At 45.4% G+C, this 20726-nt stretch overlaps 1 protein-coding gene across 1 annotated transcript in view; it reads right to left on the minus strand.

Annotated features, from left to right (window-relative positions):
• Window positions 1-20726, minus strand: part of LOC115314892 (ubiquitin thioesterase OTU1) — a 43477-nt gene that overhangs the window by 17050 nt on the left and 5701 nt on the right. The window contains exons 2-3 of the mRNA XM_029974000.4: window positions 14736-15005; window positions 4899-5108 (exon numbers count right to left, since the gene is read on the minus strand). Of these exons, the coding sequence (XP_029829860.1) occupies window positions 4899-5108; window positions 14736-14981 (456 nt within the window). The 5' untranslated portion in view covers window positions 14982-15005. The remainder of the gene's footprint in view (window positions 1-4898; window positions 5109-14735; window positions 15006-20726) is intronic.

The raw sequence follows: 20726 nt of genomic DNA on the forward strand, positions 1-20726 counted from the left end.
CGACTTTTGCCGTGGGACAAATTAGTATTGCCAATGACACCAACGCCAAATTCAACTGAAGAAATCTTAATTGATACAAGCGAGTTTTATTTTTTCTGGCAGACATTTGCATCCGGTTATTATTTATTATTTTTAATAGGAAACACTGCGAAATTTATCTCCGAATTTCGAAGAATAGGGGATTTATGAAAAATAAACTCCGACGAACACCGAATTTTCGGTAAAAAATAAACTCCGAAAAACACCCTCCGAATTTCACGAAAAATAAACTCCGAAAACACGGAGCCCTAACTATAATCAATGTAGAAAATCCCCCTCCAGCCCTTCCACTTTTTGAGTTCACTTTGTGTGCAATGTGATGTGAACTGTTTGCAGTACTTCTATGCCCGGCCTGAACGTCCATGTGCAAGGTGATGTGAACTGTCTGTGGTAATGCAGTGAAGCAGAATTTTAGTCATTTTTCTTTTGCACTGTGTTCAAAGATTTCTCATATAATAAATATTTGGCATTTGCTTTTGGCCTTTGTATTGCATATTAAATTTATAGGGCACATAAAAAATTCTGTTTTTTCAAATTGTTTCTTTAAAAAATTCTTGCGGTAGGCAAAGGGTTAGAACGATGCAAGTTGTAGTCACGGACAAGCAAAAAAAATACCACAATGCAAAAGAAACTTTCCCCAAGCGCGTGCGCGCCTCTTTATCCCCCCCCCCTTCCAAGCATTTTTCTCTCCCGCATCTCGACTTCTAGCTTCGTTTTATTTGTGACGTAATCGATTATGAGATTTAGAAGCTTCTTTGTAAGCGACATTTCTATAATATTTAATAACGGCATTCGTAAAACACGTTTTTTAACGCAATTGCGAACACACTACGGCCCTTCTTGTAGAAATACCGAAGATCTGAGACCGGTGTTATGTTGCCTCCCGGCTTTTTATCCTCCCTCAAAAAACATGGCAGCGCTCGACAGATCTGGCACCAAGGATGATCGGTGAGTCGGGGAATCGGACGCTCACTTTTTTAGGTGCGACAACCTCTCAGACTTCGAAAAGGAAATTGCCAAACGATCAAAACAACTGGATTTGGTGTCCGTGTATTGTAGCTTTGCTTGTGACTCTGCCGGGGCAGCTTTTCACGCAGAACCGGCGCAACGTGGCCCCTCACATCACACACAAAAGTCCACCACTGCGCGTTCACTTCAACCTCACACCATTTCAAAGAATTTGACGTTGCTAAAAGAGCCCTAAAAGAACTTCAAACGTGAAAGTGAAGCGTTGGCTGCTCGCAGTGATATGTGGCGGCACACACAGAGGAGAGCGGCCAGCACACACAGCACTTTGGGTTGGGACGGTTCGGAGGCGTCAAAGAAACTCGAGTTGCAGGACAACTCAATTTCTGACATCATTGCACCTGGCACGGATTGCGCTGGAACTTCAAATTCGGCTTTGGGAAATTGTTTTTTTTACTTCACATATACCGGGTTCCAAAGTTTCAAACTTTGAGGGTAGTGTCCAGGCATCTTTTTCCATCGTTTCGGATGATATTAAAAAAAAAATACAATTTTGACCTGTCAGTGCCCCTTTAAAAGAGCTGTGCAACAATTTTAACGTTGAAAAAATTTGCATCTCCTACTTTTGACATAGTTTATCTTGTCACAAAAGACAGAAAATGCATCTCCTTCCTTCGAAATGTTGTGATTCCGCCGCATAATCATGAGGCAAAAATTAGAATAGTTCCCGACCTGCAGCCGCGAGCGGCGACCATGAGAACCACGCGGCATGACGTCAATTGGAGACTTGCGAACAGATAGGAAGTTGTGCACTCAATAAAAGGTAATGTTTCTATCAATCTTGTTGTTCAAACATAAATATAAATGCGTCAAAAACCTGGTATCATTGACAAAACTTTTATTATACGGAGTTTTAGTGGCGCCATCTATCCTAGGTCAACAAAACTGACGGCTCTATCTGCTGCCGCGAACAGCCGCCAGAAGCCGGAGGGGGACGGGGGCAGAGCCGGACGGGGATGGCCGGACCTGGACGAGCAGGTTGGCACTTTCCTCCTTTCGCCATGTTGATCGCGCTGCGCAATCACGTGGTCACGTGGTCGCGAGCAGCTGAGTTCTCGCTGCTTACTGATGGCTCTGGAGAGAGCTTCACTGGAACCCAGCACGTCCCCCATTCCCGTCACAGCGCATATACTCGGAAGATGGTGAAGGAGTTGAGAGGTGCCGAAAACCTCAATCTTTGTCCATTTTTAAAATGAAAACTAGGACATGCAGGCAAACACTACCATCGAGTGGTGTGATTTATGGTCAATGAGCCTTAACGCTAACAAATGTAAGTCTATGCGTGTATCTCGACAATCTTCTGACAATCCTAACTATTTCCTTGATCAGGTTTATATGGAGCCGGTGTTGTCTTATAAATACCTAGGCGTGCATATAACATCTGACCTTTCATGGAAGAATCATATTCAGTATGTTTCCTCTAACACTAACCGCAAGTTAGGTTAGCGTAGTAAACAAAATTTTTCATTAGCTCCAGTTGCACGGAAGTTGACTCTTTATAAAACATTAATTCGTCCCAGGTTGGAATATGCAGCCTCTGTCTGGGATCCCGGACAAGTCACCCTCATCACTGCGTTGGAAGCGATTCAAAACAGATCAGCTCGTTTCATTGTTTCTAACTACCCAGTGATGGAAGTGCCATTTGACCTTTTGGAGCAGGCCTTGTAGCAGGCAAAATGTTGTTTTGGAGCAGGTAGTGGCCCTTTTAGAGCAGGGTCTGGCATATGTTGGCACATTACTTGAAAATGAAATAATGCTGCATTGCTATATAAAGCCCATCTCTATTATTAGAACACAGCGCCTGTCGCCTTTTTAAGACAGGATATATAAAATTCAACAAAATAAACGCGAAAAAAAAAAAAATTTTATATAAAGTTTATTTGTTTGTCAGATAAAAAAAAAATACAATTAAATATTGCCGCGCGCGCAGCTGGCCAAGTAGGCAGCGCGCGCGTGGCCTAACAGTTATCGTACCTGGCTCCCACGCAAAAAGCCAGGGTTCGATTCCTGGGAGCGACGCACCTTTTGTTATTCCTGCAATTTAGTTTTCTGGCAGATTCGAGAATCATGTTGCGTGTTCGAGGTCCAAATGTTCTACGCGTCGAACATTTTACGCCGATTATTCCAGAAGCTCACGCATGTACATAAGGGACGCCGCGTGGCGAACCAGACTCAGTCTCGCTCCAGCGCTCGATCTGCGGTTTCGCCGCAGTTCGCCCCCATTAAACATTTAGTTTACTTCAGTTTTCGTCGTCTCATCACTTGTCATCCGTGACAATATGTCACACTGAGTTCTGATGGTACAGGATATTAAGTTTTATCAGCATGCACTTCTTTTAAGGTATCTGCAGCAGCATCTAACAACCCTCACTGTTGTGGAATGTTTTAGTTCAGATTAGAGTTGTCTTTCGGGCAGCAGCTTCAAATATTGCGGTATGCTGCTTCAAATATTGCGGTATCTGATATTCGCTTCAAAAATTCCGATTCATTTTCGATGTGCTGGCAAGTCACGATCGCATCACAGCAAGTTAACCCGTTGAGTGCGCTCCTTGGCATGCACCGAGGTGCTGCAGAGAAGCGACACCTGCAAAGCAGACACCGCAGACCCGCGAGTCGCGCAGTGCTTTGTGCTCCGAAAAGGACGGTGAGGCTTTACCGGCACTACATCCAGAGTTTGGTGCAACTCATCTATACTTCGTTTCAGCTTCGGTGCGGGCGCAGCCGAAACTACAAGCGCGAGCATGGAGCCCGTAACGGTGCCAACACTGCACGAGCTCACGCGCGAGTCAGGAATGCACAAAGCACTGGGCTTGCGCTAGCTTTGACTTCGCTGGTAGCTAGCGCACGGGAACAGGGCGGGCCAACATTGAAAACATTCACAAGCTCAACCTTTTTTTTTTTTTTTTTAAATAGGCTGCTCAGTGGGATGGTTCTTCGCTTTGCCTCTGCGGCTTTGGTCTCAGATGTTGCTAACGTTGTTCCTTTCAATGATGATGATGATAATGCGTCCTCGCAGTTTCGGTTTGCGTAACAGTTGCGGCGCGGAAAATACCGCGGTACCGCCACGCGCTCTGACAAGACTTCAATTTTTATTTTTTATTGCTACATCTCATCTCGGCGCCAGGCATGGCGCAATTCTCCGGTAAAATGACAATTTGGCGCTACATGTAGCAGGATTGCGTCCTTGGCGCAATTGGAGCAGCACTTCCATCACTGACTATCACAACACGGCTAGCGTGACCGCCATGAAAGCTTCACTATCATTGCCGCCTCTAGCCTTGCGCCGAAGCATCTCGCGCCTTTCTTTATTCCATAAGACTTATTATCATAATTTTATCCTGCGCGACAAATTAATATCCCGTCCTTTTTACGTTTCTTCTCACAACGATCACAATCACAAGATTGGTATTCCAATTTCTAACACAACAACATTTCATTCATCGTTCGTCCCTCGTACATCACGAGAATAGAAACACCTTCCCGGGACAATTGCCACCATCACGGACCTCTGACCTTTTCAAAACTCCAATTACTAATCTATTATTTGTTGAGTGTGTTTAACCTATTTCTAGGCGTGTTTTTATTTTCTGTATTTTTCTTAGCTCTCCCCCTCTGTAATACCTCTGGCCTTGAGGGAAAATGAAATAAATAAATAAATAAAAACTTGCAGATTTAAGGAGATTGACTGAAGCGGCAAGGACACTCAACAAGTGATGAGGAAGATATAAACTGCAAAAGGGTTGATAACTGGGCTAGTTCGTAGTTAGACATTTGAACGGTATTAGCGCACATACGTGTGCGCTAATACCGTTCAAATGAGGAAGATCTCTCACCTGGCGCAGGGCAGCACCCGCAGCGGCGTCGTAGTCACCCCCGGAGAGTGCCAAGTAGACGCTCGTGAAGAGGCAGGAGTTGTCGGCGGGCACGGAGCGTCGGAGTAGCACCCCCGGCTCGGACACTTGGGCGGGGGAGCGGGCGCCGCTCGAGGGGTTACGGGCCGCCGCTTGCGGGTTGCGGACGACGCCCTGTGGCGTGCGAGGCCGCTGCGGGGAGGGTAATGCCACAACGCGGAAATCAGTAAGAAATCGACTCGCATCATCAACTTGTTTTGCCAAAGATATAGCGAGATATATCCCTAAAAAGGCATGTTTTTTAACCCTTTGAGGCACTCGAAGGGTTAATAATGCCAACATGTTGGCTTTCCACAAGCAGCATCCTATTAAAACACACACCTAGGCACAATGTTGATTGTGAACATGTTTTGTCATTTCCTGACCAACTCTGATCATTTGTATAACTTGCTTGCTACAAATAATTAAAAAAAAGTGCTTTTGCTGTTTTGTTTGAACTAATGTTTTTGTTTTCCATTTTGTACATACAGCATCCTTTTGAAATATAATATTCCCAGTGTGCTACTGAAAAAAATGTTTGTTCAGCATTGGTTCAAGACCCTGGTAAAGTGTGCCCACAACCTCACTGAAGTTCTTTTGTTTAAGTGCTTTTATTATGCCACTCCCATCCTACTCCTTGTAAGGAATAATAGTACCGTTAAATAATAACAATAATAATAATAATAATCACTTGAAAATTACACAAAGATTGCATAACTAAATGAGTCAATCTTTGATTATAGTTGAGGGTTCATCTTTGATATTAAAACATATTACTACCTTTTGTAATTATAATACATATAAATAATCATAAAAGTACAACATGGCACAAAGATGTCTTTTTACAAATAAGGCTCAAGTTAAATTAAATTCTGTTTACAACGGGGATTAAAAAAAATGGCTGACAAATGATTCACAGCAAGATACTTCAGCTGAGATAAAGTGTCTCTCCCATTCCCTCTTTTACGCTCATAGTTAATGTAGCCAGTCAATATCATTTATGTAAAGTTACGGAAAAAAAACAAGTACATCCACTAAAATGTCCGTGTTCCACCAAGAGTTATTAACGTACAAAACCCAAGTATCTAATATGATAAACTCCAAATCCCTCTTCCCTGCAATAACTATTAAAAAAATTAAAGTTGACCTTTTATCCCCCTAACCGTTTTGGACGAGCCTAGCTTGCCAACGTGAAGCCGTCCCCAAAGTATTCAGGGCTACTATAGGTCGTCCGACTTCCCCAGTTAACGCACTCTACTGTTTTGGACGGCCCAGGCTCGCTCATGGCTTAGTTTGAGGCTCTACCAACAGATGGCAGCACAAATTCTTCTCACAGCGAAGCTGCTTATGGCTAGGGTTTCGTGGATTTTTGTGTACGTCAACAAAAACTCAGAAAGGGCTCCCACCGCCCTCTCTTTGTCGTCGTTCCAAGCGCTTGCGTGCCTAGTTTCCTTTCCTTCCACCGGGTGGCAGTCTCGTCGCGCATGTCATTTCGTCCGGCTCCTTGGGTCGGCGATAGTCATCCACGCGAATGTATATAAAAAACCAAAAAGACAAGTTGCCATTCTCCATTTTTACTTTCACTTATCTTCTCTTGTCGTGATTGGGAGGCCGTGTATAATCCGGACTCCTGAGGAGCAATGTGCCTACGAAGACCAACGGCAGGAACGGCAATAACATTGTCAGCGGCGGCGGCGGGTAGCAAACACCATCGATGAAGATCATACACAAAATGCCAAGCGCATGTGGCAAACCAGACAAGACAACAAACGTTGCGGGGCAGAAAACGCATTAAAAAACGTTCAGCCTTTCCACTCTCGTGAAGAAGGAAGACTAGCGGAGCTGTACTCGCTACACTGCCACAACGCGCACGCACCCGATTCCCGCTTTTTCTTGTCCGACAAGCCGCCGATCGTGGATACGTCTCCGGCGAACCCAAGTCGGTCGCACACGGCGCACGTGATGCCAAACGGGTTCTCCACGAGCTCCCTCCGGAACCTCGCCGTCGCACCCGGGAACTGTTCAGCCGGCGTAAAGTGCAGTCGTCGCCGGGCCTCGTGCTTGCACTTGGCCTCCGTGACACGATCGTTGTCTGTAGAGTTGGCCCGCTAGCGGCTTTACATGGCTGATACGGTTCTTGGCGGCGGCTTTCCAGGCGAGCGAAGTGCTCTTTGGCAAGGGAGTCTGAAGTGCTGGACGCAGTGGAAGTCAAGGCAACAGCGGCTTTGCGGCGGTTGTGGACCCATTCGCGCTGCTGCGTACGTCGCGCTCCTTCCGCAGCCTGTCTCCTTTCCCCGAAAGGGCACGCGACCGACCCATCGCGAGTCCAGACCAAAACTGATAAGAGTGTAGGAATGTAGGAAACAGTTGCGCAAGACAGACGAGGACGAAGAAACAAACGTGACAAGCGCTGCGCTCGTTGCGTGTGCTTCTTCTTCGTCGTTGTCGTCTGTTTCCTACAATGAATTCCCCACCGACGCCCCCAACTATCAATTCTTCTATGATAGCTGGAAAGGTTGCCGCTATCTACGAGCGAAGGCGGAAATTAGGCTGGTTGTGTGCTTGCCGCGGTCGCTTATAGATGGCGGTAGCTGTCCAGGTAGGTTTGTGTCAACATACCGGACTTGATCCTGGGGAACCTAGCCCTTAAAAGCTCCGCTGTAAAAGACGCAGGTACCATGGTGCTAATTTGGACAACTTTAATGGAGCAGACGCCAAATGCAAAAGGGACTTTCTGGATAGACAGTTTGAGTGTTTTTTTCGTGACTAGAAACTTGATTTTGAAGGCAACAAATATAATTCTAAAGACAACAATTAAGCTGTAGAAGGTCAGAAATTTCCCAAAACTAAAAACGGTTAAAAGTGACACTCCTAATTCTGCAAGGGTCAGCGGCATCGAAACCAGAGTTCAGTCAGAGTTTGGGGCCCTTTCGAACGACTGCTGCGCAAAGACACCCCCCCTTCCTTGACTACTTATTCAAATACAGGCTCATATTTCTTGTTTCGTTGTTCGTTCACGGCACCACTCTTTAACATTAGAGGTCGACCTCCGATCAAGACCAAAATAGGTTGTCCTGTAATAGTGCTGAGTATTAAGTGTGGGCGAATAGCGGTTCAAACCGAATAGCGTTGCATCATTCTTGGCTTCATCACTGCAAAAAAAAGCCCATAGGTCGTTGATTTCTCCAGCACTCTGGAGGCTATGAATGATGCAGCACTATTCAATTTGAACCGTTATTTTCCCATTCTTACTGAGTACAATTTTCAAGCCCATCGTGCTAACCCACGGCTGTTCCCACGGGTATGCTTCCGTGTAAGTCACTTCTCCCAATGCATCGACGCAATGCGGTGAAGCTTGGTGCACGCACGCCTGTGTGAGGTGCCAGGGCATGAAGGCACGTGGAGTGGTTGACTTCCAGCTCCGTGACATTGCCAACATCGTCGTCTGGAAGTTCAGAGGATGACGGGGCCAGCGCGGTGGACGGGCTAATTTAGCTAGGGTGAGTAGAGACACCATGAAATACAGATTTTTATCACTTTCTTTCTCTTCTACTTTCAATGTTAGTGTCGACCGATATTAAGTTATCTCTCTGCTTCGTTTAAGCTCATCTTGGTGCAGATGCGGCGCAATTTTTGAGCAAAAATTGCATTTTGGCACAAAATGTAGCACACTTGCGTTCATGGAGCAAATGGTGCAGCACTTCCATCACTGTATTCTTCGCAGAGCATGCTACAGTGTTCTTACGAGACTCCAAATCGTTATCCAAGGCAGAAAGCTTGCTCTAGAGACGGGAAAACCGAAAGACCTCCTTCTCCTTGTGTCAGCGACTACGTTGGGTGTCGAGCCACGGTGTTACACTACATTAGCTAACGTCACTACCCGACGCCATGACGTAGTGTGACCACGCCACGGGATGTTGGGATTAATCAGAGTGTGCCAATAAGGAAACATTGCGAAACCCACCGCTCATTGAAGTTCTGCACACGAAGGTTTGACTGGTAGGTCGAAATAGAGAGCCGCCAATTTTCTGTCAAGGTGACACGTACACTGCATAGAGCAACTAAACCGCCAACTGCAGCCGTTCTTACTCTGCACCAAAATGGTGGCACCTCAAGAAAAGCAAAGAATTAAGCGTCGATACTCTAAGCCAGGTGTCTTCAAACTCTTCTATTTGAAGGAGCCCCTATCTGCCTCAAATGGAGGCTAAGGAACCCCTCCCTGCCTAAGTATTGATTCAATAAAGTTGTTCGAAAGCTCACGGGTCTTCTAAACAATAATGCACATACTGTTTAGCTTATGGACAGGCACCAATGAGTTAATTATAATTAATTCCATTTGTTGATACAAAGTCATTTTAGGTGTTTGCATGAGAGAGAGGGTTTGCGATGGTCGACGCCTGATTCATTTTTGCATTTGATCGTGATCGTCTGCTATTCCAACTAAAATTCAACAAGTAACGTGTTAATATTACAAAACGATTGCCACAACAAAATGTAAAGAGTATAAATATACTTTTTATCTCATTCCATGCAAGTAAAAGTATGATCTCTTTTATTTCGGTTCTACTACTTTCTCAGACGTTTGACCTGCTGCCTTGCCTGTAGGATTTCGCTCAATCAATGTATCCACAACTGCTAGTCTTTTTTTTTTTTTGCTTGTTTTTTGGATTTTTTTAAATTGCTACAACTGCAGTTTTTATTAGTCCTAAATAGGCGTCTCTTGTTATTGAAAGGAATCGTAGCAAGAGTGTTATTTGAAAAAAGATAAAATTGTAAATGCTGGGGGAAGGATGCTTGTTTCGCCTCCGTTTGTGTGAAAGCCATACCGAGGCTGTTACCTTAGCTTCCTTTTAATGAACATAATGAAATGATTGTATTAGCGCATTAACTTGCGTTGATCTTTTTTTTTCTTCTTCCCGGTGTTTCGATTGAGCAGGTGGGACTAACAGTAAAAGCGTGTAAGGCGCAGTAGTGCTAGTGGATGACTTCCAAAAAAGGATCACAGTTAAAAATAAGACACGCGCAAAATCCAAAAAAAAAAAAAGAAGTCCCTAGCGCGATTTGAACCCGGAACCTTCACGCCTCGACGACAAGTACCGGCGCTTCAACCTCTCGACCACAACAGAAGGCGCGAGGCGCGGCGCCGGCGGAGATATATAAAAATACTGCTACCGCTTTTATCTCATGTGGTTTTTTCTTTATTCTGGCTCCTATTTGCCCTCCCTGGCCGTAATTTTACCTGCCGCTCCTACAGTATAAAGGGGCGGTCAATTAGACTCCAGTTGAAAGTCTCTGCAATTAGTTTCTGCGAGCGAAATCAGGCTTCTGTGCTTGAAGCGATGCGGATCTCTCCGCCATTAGGCAGGCACGCTAGGTGCTTCCTTGTCCCCATGGAGCTGGTCACATGATGTAAAAATCCCTCCTGGCCGCAGCCGCGTCCGCGGCTGCAAGATGAGCAAACCGGCCCTGGGGATCGAGCGGCCCATACCCACTAAAACAGTGCTTAAAAGGAGGATGAAGCAGTATTATATTTGAGGAAACACACTTAAATCCTCTTCATTCGATCTCCAGGATCTCGAATATCGAAAATATCTTTTAATTTGGTGCATGGAGGCTGCAGAAAATCATTTTCGAAGTACCGCTGAAGGCCCTCCTTCCCAGAGCATGGCGGCACAAAAACAGTTTTAGGAACCTCCGCTCTCGCGCATCTTCAGCACCTATCAAAGCTATGCACGACCACTCTTGCTATCTTTAAAAAGGGCAAAAGAACACGTCACGACTGGTGCCACTGCAGGGGAATATACACCTGGCATGCTTGCGATTGCACGCGCGGCCCTTGAGCAACACGTGCTTGGCGGTCAAAAAATCCTCTTGCGACATAACGACTGGTCGGAGGCTTTTCGTGTTTTCTCGCATTTAGTTACATCTTCGGGGAAAATGAACATGATATTCAGATTCACGGGACAAACTACGCTGGAATCAACATGATGAACAGAACAGCGCACACAAAGGCAAGGACAGAGAAAAGGAACATGCACAACACACAAGCGCTGACTCGCAACTGAATTTATACACAAAGGAAGAAGAAAAGGACGATCTGAAAGACACGCAGGGCATGCAGTGCGTGTCACACGTGACATAACACCATTTAACTATAATGTCTTTGCCCCAAAGTCCAATCTAAAAACAAGGTTTCAGCTTGTAATAGTGTCACTGATGGGTGGCTAACACAGCAGTCCCCCAGGCTGTTGATGCAATGTGCTTCCAAGATTTCGCGAGTCGTCTTGTCTCGATAGTGTCCAATTATTGTTGTGCCTTTAAGAATTGGAGCACACGAGCAGGAATTGCAATAAACAGGAAGGTGACCTCTACCTTTTCTTTAGCATTGGTGCACTGAAAATAATTTATAAAAAAGTAACTATACACTGTAAACAAATGAAACTTTCTAGGATACTCTCTAGATGTTGGCAGATGTATATGAGGCATTTTACAAAATAAACTTTCCTTGCTGAAAAAAAATGTTTCTTTCTGGTAGTGTCTCTCCCTTAGTTGTTTGAGCAGAATTGGCTGGAAGGCTATGTACTTTTTGGCCCTTCAAGCCGGTCATGTGACCAGAAAATTTCTTTTGCGGCCATTTCAGCCATAGAGAGAGATGGCCACACTGACAAATGGACTCTGCGGCAATTTGCTGGTGAATGTGGCTATTCCTCCCGGCGGGTGCGAGTGATTTCTATACCACGTGACAGGTTTCGGGGGTGCAGGGAGGTACCCATCAAAGTACCTAGCGGAACACAAGCTCGTGCTGCACAACCATTGTGTGTAGTTGCTAAGGGTCTTGCAAGAATGCAGATTTTCATGGTTGCTGCATTCAAAATGCACGTGTACTAAGACTGGCAAATTTATCATCTCATAGTGAATTTTGGGGATGCACTTCCTCAAACTTCATTTTTAAAAAACACTGAAATTAAAAAATAATTTTTTGTTTTAAAGGGCAATTCTGCTTCATTTGTGACATTTAGAAAACTATGTAGCCCTTTTCAGTATCATATAGGAAGACCCCATGTCAAATATTATGATCCAATTCCGTCTATATATTTAATAAACTGGCCAGCAAACTTTCAAATCAGCCAAGTCACCGAAATCTGCCAACTCTAGCGTGCGACGTGAGGCACAATCGTCAGCGCAGTCAATGTGATGGAGTTGGAGCGGCCAACGTTGAGCCACTACGTCAGAGACATGACTACGTCCTTCTCACGTTTCATTTGTTTTTACTTCTCAGAGCGAAATTGAACTATGACGTCATGAGTTTCTCCTCCCGGTGTTGGCTGAACGGCGTTCACGTGACCACCGTAACGCGGATGCGCTAGTTTGCGCTGCCCTGCGCGCTTATCGGTCTGTTTCTCCACTCCCCTTGTCCTCTCTTGTCTTCTCCCTTTCCCCCTCTCCCCCGGGTCATCACCGTCTACGCCATGTGAAGCGATCTGCCCGCATCGCGTATCCTGCCCCTCGCCTCCCGGACGTCACAAGACCACGTGGTTCGACATGACCTGGCCATGACTCTGACGATGCGAGACCAATGTTGCTTGCAGCAACCGAAGTTTCGGTTTCGGTATCAGCTGATGCTTAAATTAGGATTACACAAATAATATTCCACATTTCCCAAATCCGAAGCCGTAGAGCTGTTTAGTAGTGCTTTGTGAAATGGAATCACAAGTAAGCCTACATTTTTCGGGATTGAGCGGAGTTGCCCTTTAAAGGCCCTGGTTGGAACACATAATTGACAAACATTAACCACAAAAAGAACTCTTGCCCAACATTTACATTGTCAGACGTAATTTAGTGGAGAACGTGGACGTTGCAGCTCGCTTTAAGCCCTGCCTAGTGCTTATATCTCTCACTGGCTGGAGAGACGATTGCCACGGGGAATGTTGGTCGTAAACTTGTTTCTCCGTGCTGCAACAGTTTTTTGTTCAGCACACTTTTATAATTCACAAACAAATTATCTAGGTATGGTCACTATTTTCAAAAATATCCCAAAACTGCCCTTTCTACTTTTTTCAAGCGACAACAAACATGGCGGCCGGCATTTGCGGCGAGTAGCTCTACGCACTGCTCAGCTCGTTGAGCTCGTCTATCTTTAAGAGTGCGAGAAGTTCCGACTTCGTCGAGATTACATCCATTGGGAGGCTACGGCGAGACTGCATGTTTCCGCAGTACGACGTGATACTGATGGGGCAGCATGTGCATTCCGAGACCATCTCCATCCCCTTGCTTTCTTTAACGAGCTTGTAGTTGCATCCGTTCCCAAATCGCAACCAATGGGAGTCATTGATTATGCCTACTATCGTGGATCGACGGCTACGTCCTTGCCGACGCCATTTGCAAAACAGTTGCGGGCGGCATTACCATAAAATACTTTTTACGGTACTTCTTCCCCCTGAACCTGATCATGCAACCTCAGGACCTTTCATACCCACCAAGAGGAGTAGCCGCGTTCCCTAGCCTGCATTCCCTAGCAAACTGGTCCGGGCCTATACAATCGTTTTTGTAAATAGACCAGGGATTCGAGGGCACGGAGGGAATTCGGGGTCTTTGTTGACATTCCTCATTTGTCCCCAAAAGCCGTGACATTCCCAAGCCCTCAAACCAGCTTTACCAGCACGAGTGTAAGACGGGAGTCGCATTCTCCTAGCCGCATTCATCTGCAAACAGGTCGTCAAGAGACAGTTGAATATGCGGATATCTCAGCAATATTAAAGGAGCACTCAAGCCGAACTGGACAGCGTCTATTTATGACTCCAACTCAATCTACGGGCTCTAAGCATCCTAAAAAAAGGCTCGAGGTACGCCTAAGCACTTCTTACAGGTTGTGAATGTGACCGCACGCGTGTTGTTCTTCCGCTCCCGTGTTTCGCTTGCGCCGCATCTGTGTCGGCCGTGCGCGCGCTCTCCCAGCTCTCCTCACAGCTCTGGCCTTGAAGTTGGACGCTTCGTGTTACGGGCGCAATCACGGCACGGACACGCAGTGCCATGGGGCGGCAGTCATTGAAACTGACGCGTGCAGCGGCCAATGGAAGCCTAGTCGGTGCGCGCCAGCCAATGGAATTAAAGGCGAAATCCATCAGCTTTACTCCACTCCTTTGGGATCGGGGAAACTAGGCTCTTCGTGTGGTTTCATAGCTGGGAGTTGGCTTCACCTGGAGATAGGATTGAAAATGCCGTTTGGCATGCTTCAAACAGATGCAACAGCTCACTCAAAGGGACACTCAATGCTTTCGCATTAAAACCTGAAATTACGCTCATGGGCCAGCCAATTTTCCCATTAAAAATTTCATCAAGATCATGACACGCCCATTTTTCTGCCTTTTGGAATGACACCAGGAGCCGTTGGATGGCATTTTCAAACAATAATTGCTGTATTACGTCTCCTACACCCAAAGACTAGACGTTTTTTTCAAAATAAAATGCACAACGCGCATCATAGTAACATTCAGAATCTCTGCGTAGTTAACTATTTTCAATGGTCAAATTTTATAGTGGTGGTGGAAACAAAAGGGTGAGCGCCTTTCCCCCCATTCATTTAGAACTGGTAATTAATACTGACAAAAGCCCAACAAACAATATGTCATCAAAAACAAGCTTCCACAAAAAGCACTTGAGTGCCCCTTTAAGGATTAGAGAGAATTCAGGGACTTCCCTAACATTCCCTATTTCCCCCAACAGTGAAGACTGTGGGCACTCCAAGGGCCTTTCCCCGCAAGAGTGCAAGGCGGGCGTCACCTGCTCCTCGACGATAAGGGTGTCCCCGGAGCGGACCGGGAAAGAACCCAGCTGGCGGAGCTCGTCGGAGCAGTCCAGGGGCCGGGGCGGGAAGTCGGCCAGCACGCGCAGGGCCGGGGGTGGGATGCCCGTCAGGCTGAACAGGCAGGCCTTGAGCTCTTCCACCGTGCTCTCTCCGGTCAGGGTGTCCAGACGGAAGTGACCCTGCTGGCTCTTCACCCGCAGCACCAGGGGCTTGGCCGCCATGCCGCCGCTCGCTCCCCGCCCGTCCTGAGGGCACCGGTCAGAGTTTGGCGGTCGCTCATTTGTCGCGAAATAGACCCTTTCAAAATTCGGTCTGGCCACTTTGACCACGATCGTCATTTTTTAACTAGCACAGCTGGGGGATGGGAGGGACAGAGAAAAACCGGGACTATCTCCCACGTGGCTTCATCCCGAAGTTTCAATCCTAACTTCTAGCAAGTTTGGTGTTGGGGTAACGCTGACCAGGCTTGACCAGAGGGAAACTGGCGACTCCCTTGCCAGGGGAAAAAAGAGGTGGGTGATTTTTTTGTTTTCTCTTCACCCAATTTCTTAAAGGTCACCCTGGAGATATCCCACGCTGCCTGATGATAGTTAAAAAAATAAAATGCAGAAAAGAAAATTGGTTTAAAAATGTGAAAAGAAAAAAACTGTATTTCATATTAGTTTTTAGGCTAGGTGGTGCAAGGTATCGCCCGTTATAAAAGGTACAGCCATTAACATCTACCCATCCTTGAGTGTATGGCATCTGTGCAAAACTAAAGGTGGCCTTCTTGAGGCTGATGAAGGAAGAAGTTGCGAGATATTAACAAGCGGAGGTTATCATAACAATATTAATAATAATAATCATTGAATTTATTTTCATCAAATTTGATAGCGGCGATCAAGAAAAAAAGAAAGCTGCAAGCCTATAGTGCACAGCAAGGAACGCGGAGCAGGAAATAAAAAAGTAAAACGACTGCCGAAAGTGTACTGTGATTGACAGCGGTAGCTTCTGCCCTAAGGAAAGGCATGTTGAAGGAGATTTTCCTTCAGCCAGTGTGCTGTACAATGTTTACAATGGGTTCTTTGCTTCCAGTGGAATTGGTGTAGGAGATGTGTGTGAGGAGATGTTTGCTTAGGTGGAACAAATGTGTGAGATGTTGCATGTGTTAAAGAAGGACACGAGATGTGCTTTTTCTTTTTGCCGCAACTGCAATGGAAGAAGCAAAAGTATGTACGTGAGCTCTTCTGCAGAGGCACGGGGAGCACACGAAAATGGAACCTGGGCGGCGGCAATGGGGAGGCTAGGGGGTGTGCCCGCACGGCATGACTACGTGGGTATTTCGCAACGGCGGCTGCCGGAGGTCTGGGGGCGGGGGAAGAAGGGAGGGTGTCACCAGAGGGTACGTGGATGTAGGGGGAATGATGGGGAAGTGAAGAGCGCTCTTCCCGTGATCACGTGGGTTTTTCGAAACAGCGACGGCCTAGAGGGGAGAGAGGGGGGCGGTTAGTGAGAGAGAGCCTTGTCACAGTTGGCGTGCATATGTAAGGAATGACGGAGAAAGTGAAGCAGTGCGTGTGTTGCAGAGTAGGGTTTTGCATTCATACATGAGCATCTTTTGCCGAGAAGGAGCACTAACAGCCACTGCTTTAAAAATATGAAAGACGTTTACAATTTTCTGTAATGCCAAATTAGAGTGCAGCTCTTGAAGAGGAGGAAGGGAGGGTACAGAGGGGAGGGTATGCCCCTCCTGCCCTTCCACTCCCATTTAGTGGGAAATTTTCGCAAATTTCCCGCTAAATCAAGCAAAAATTTCCCTGCTTAATTAAGCAGGGAAATATTTCCCCGCTAAATTTAGCAGAAAAATATAGCAAAAATTTTCCCGCTAAATTTAGCGCAGAAACTGAATTGGTGTTGAGGTGACGTGACATTAATTTCCTTGCTACATTTAGCGGAAAAGTTTCTGCTAAATTTAGCATGCGTGTCACGTGATGTCACGAGGAAAAAATTTTCCCGCTAGATTTGGTGTGAAATTTAGTGGGAAAATTTTCCAGACAAATTTATCTGGAAAATGTTACCCTTGTGACGGCATGTGCAATGCCATTATGGGAAACATCCATAATGCAACGCACAAATATGCCGACGCCGCTCAACCCGGAAACGGGCGCCTAAGAGCTGCGTTCTAAAAAATTGCAGCGTCTCCTTTGGCATGAAATGGCCAAGGAACTAAGATTGCAATCTTGAAAGCGCCAGGTGGCACCGGATTGGAGTGGTGTGGTGGCACAATGTACAGTTTCCTCTTTTACCGTGAATAAAGAGTCCAAAGTTAGCGTACAGTGGTGTCCAGTTCTGCTCTTTTAGTCCCTGTTTTCAAGTGCTAACATGCCTTCTCAAATTCAGCACCAACTTGCTTAAAGAGGAACCTGCAAAAATATTCTTCCACCTGGCGGAAAGTCCTCCTCGCCCTCTTTTTTTTCTCTTTTCCTCTTGTCTAACTGTATGGCGAGGCAGGGGAAAGGTCCCCTTTTGTATCGGCTTCTTCTGAGAGGATAAGCCTAGGGTAAGAAGGATTTTTGAACCCTCGCAAAGCCTAGCCCTCCGGGAGAATGCATTTTGAAGCTGGAAGGCTTCGCCCTGGCAGTCACCCATTTGAGCTGTCAAAGTTGTTTGGCTGCAGCCTGTGGCAAAGTAAACGCTTAAAGGAAAGCTGCGATGCATCCCCACACCAATTGAACATACTTTTCATGCTTATTCTCGGTTTCTCAAATGATGTGCGGGATGTGGTGGTTTCAATATGTGAGCATGATTTAAAAGTTCACAAAACATCCAGCATTCTCAAAAAGCCAGCCTATCACGCTCAAACCTTCCTGAAATGGGAAACAATGGGAAAAATGAATGTCTACCAGGCGCTGGCACCTTAGCGAATCTTTGTTTTCGTACAGTGCGCATAAATTATTGTGTGCCTAGCTTGCAGGATATGATCGCCAACGAAATGTGGATGTAATTTATATTTACACATCCTAACAACCACATGAGCTGAAAGAGCAGCAAGGGTGAGTGTCAATATTAGGGAAGTTTTAGGGGTTCGTTCTTAGCTTTCAAAAACCGTACGTCACAACAATATATAAGCAATGTTTGCTATGACCATTCTTGATTGAGCACAGCTATCGGAAAAGGAAACACAATATTAAACTCCTATTGGGAAGCTTAGCGTGTCCTGTTATCATTCAATGTTGCTTGTATCGGTGCTATAGGTGGGCTACCACTTCCAATAATTCTTTGGGGCTCATTTTTGTTGTAACATGAAACAAGATAGTAATTTGACATTTTAAAAATATACGTACACTGTGCCACGAAGTTTGCACGAACAAACTATTCGAAATTTTTCTCCTCCGCCTTTTCTTGTGAGAAGTATATGATGTTTAGAAAACTGTTAATGCGAGTATCCAACCTAAGCGGTAGACCTTCGAACTAGGCAACACATAGCTGGGGAAAAAAGCAAAAAGCGCAGATATGTCGTAGGCGCTACCAGTGTGGCGTAATGTACGCATACCGTTACACTATCAGTGCAGGCAGAGTAAGTCAGTAAAATTAGCACACACACAAAAAAAAGTTTTTTTTTATAGCTCATATTTGTCATTTCTAAACAAGCGATTCGGCAAAGAATGCTGCTGTTGGTCATCAAATTACGTTGCATCAGTTGGTTCCTGTACACTAAAATTTGCATGACCCTTGCATTTAAATTGCAATTTTATGTTCGGGCTAGCTGTGTCACGCAAAGTAAGAGACAAGTCTATTTCTCAAACATTTGAACAAAACCTCCATTACGCCAAATAGACATTTTGCGGGAACGCTCTTTCACTGCTTGTTTAGGGTTAGTATCTACGTCAAGCGATTTGACACTGTTTGCAGAATTGCTTATATAAAAATAACATTCCAGCTATAAAAAAAATATTTTTTTGTAAGATAAATTTATTTATTTGCTTTGATCTTGTAGAGGTATGCGTACATTACACGACAATGTTAGTGCGAACACAACGTCGGCACTTTTTGCTATTTTTCCGCAGCAATGTACTGTCTAGCACTAAGATCTACCACTTAGGTTGTATATATACTGGTGGTGCAAACCTATGAATAGTAGTACTATGGATAGTATCGATAGCCGCCAGAAATCTGACTATCGATAGTAAAAAAACTATCGATAGCACTATTGATAGTCGACTATCGATAGTCAACTATCAATAGTCAACTATCGAAAAACTATCAATAGTACTATCGATAGTCGACTATCGAAAAGCTGTGGATAGTACTATTGATTGTCGACTGTCCAAAAGCTTTGGACAGTACTATCGATAGTCGACTATCCAAAAACTATCATTAATCGACTATCGGAAAGCTATCAATGGTATTGTCGACGATTTACTATCGATAGTTTTGCGACACTAGTAGTTTATGTCGCTCCCTCTTTTTTTTTTTTTTTTGATGCTTTATTATTTTTTTTTAAATGCGACACCAACTAGCCCAGGCAATTATCATCCTAACTTTGGTTCAGCTTTCAGTGAGGGTGAGGACGGGAGTTTGGGCAAGGAGAGGAGAAAGGGAGCTGAGGTAGGGCGAGGGTAAGATGGGCCGTGGAGGAGGAAGCAGACGGAATGCTGGAGAAGAGAGGGGGAAACCTCCTTCTCCCTTTAGCGTTCCGTCTGCTTCCTCCTCCCCGGCCCGTCTTACCCTCGCTCTACCTTCTTGAGTTGAAACGGACTAGAGCGGTGCAAAGCTATTGATAGCACTATCGATAGTATCGATAGTCGCCAGAGTTCTGACTATCGATAGTCCACTATCGAAAAGCTATCGATAGTACGACCGATATTCGACCATAGAAAAACTATCAATAGTACTATCGATAGTCGACTAACGATAGTTCTGAGACACTATCGATAGTTTTGGAAAAGAACTATCGATAGTATCGATTGTCAATTTATCGATAGTTTTGCATCACTAATATATACTCACATAACACCGTTTTCTAAACGTAATTAACTTCTAAAGAGAAATAAAAAACGTTAAAAACCGGCAGTAGTTTGTTCGTGCAAACTGCGTGGAGGAGTGTACCTATAATGCTTTTACAATGTCAAACTATGGTCCCGTGACATGATAAAAAAAAAATGTTGCATTTGCTGTAGTTTTTTGAAGACTCCGAAGAATACTTTGAAGTGGCAGCCCGTGCTATAGTACCGAAACAAGGAAGGTTGAACAATAACACGACACCCTGAACTCCCCAATAGGGGCTTTAATAGGGAGTCCTCCCAGGCAGTCTTTCCGCCTCCGTTACGCTCTGTGGAACGAAGACGGCACTACTGTGCATGTGCGGCGCTAGCCTTGCCTGCAGAGTCTCCGATCTCATAGCAGGTTGTGGAAAATGCTGCGGGACAGCGGAAACGATATACGAAAACTGAATACTATTAGGGAGTTTTCGTAGACTGCACTTCCCCCTCCTCTAAGCAACGAAGTAGCCGCTGCTGCGTCTGCGCGCAGCCGATAGCCTTGACCGAGTTCCGGGTATCGTAGCGGGTTGCGGAAAGCGTAGCGGGGCCGCGAAAGCAATCTATGAAAACTCCCTATTGTGTTTTCCGCTCCAATATCCGTACTCCATAATGAATGCTCACAGCAAGGCTAGCTTATATATCGTTGTGGGGTATGGTTAGAGCCGAATCATAGGACGAACCAAATTTCTAATTTTCTTCGCGGACCATGTTCCACGTGACCATAGCCGATTCCTGCGATCCGCGCCTCGCCCGCGGACTGATAAAGTTGAGCACCTTTTCACTTAAAGATTTTTGGTGGGAGATTAACTTGAAAAGCATTTAGTATGGCAATGGTACAATAATTTCTTGTAGCTGTTTTGTTTTTTCTTGGGGGGGGGGGGGGTGGAGAGAGGGGGGAGGGCGGTTAAAACAAAACTGGCGCACCGTTGTGTTTTGTATGTTTGC

Source organism: Ixodes scapularis, unplaced genomic scaffold (genome assembly GCF_016920785.2).
Source record: "Ixodes scapularis isolate PalLabHiFi unplaced genomic scaffold, ASM1692078v2 ptg003032l_1__unscaffolded, whole genome shotgun sequence".
NCBI lineage: Eukaryota > Metazoa > Arthropoda > Arachnida > Ixodida > Ixodidae > Ixodes > Ixodes scapularis.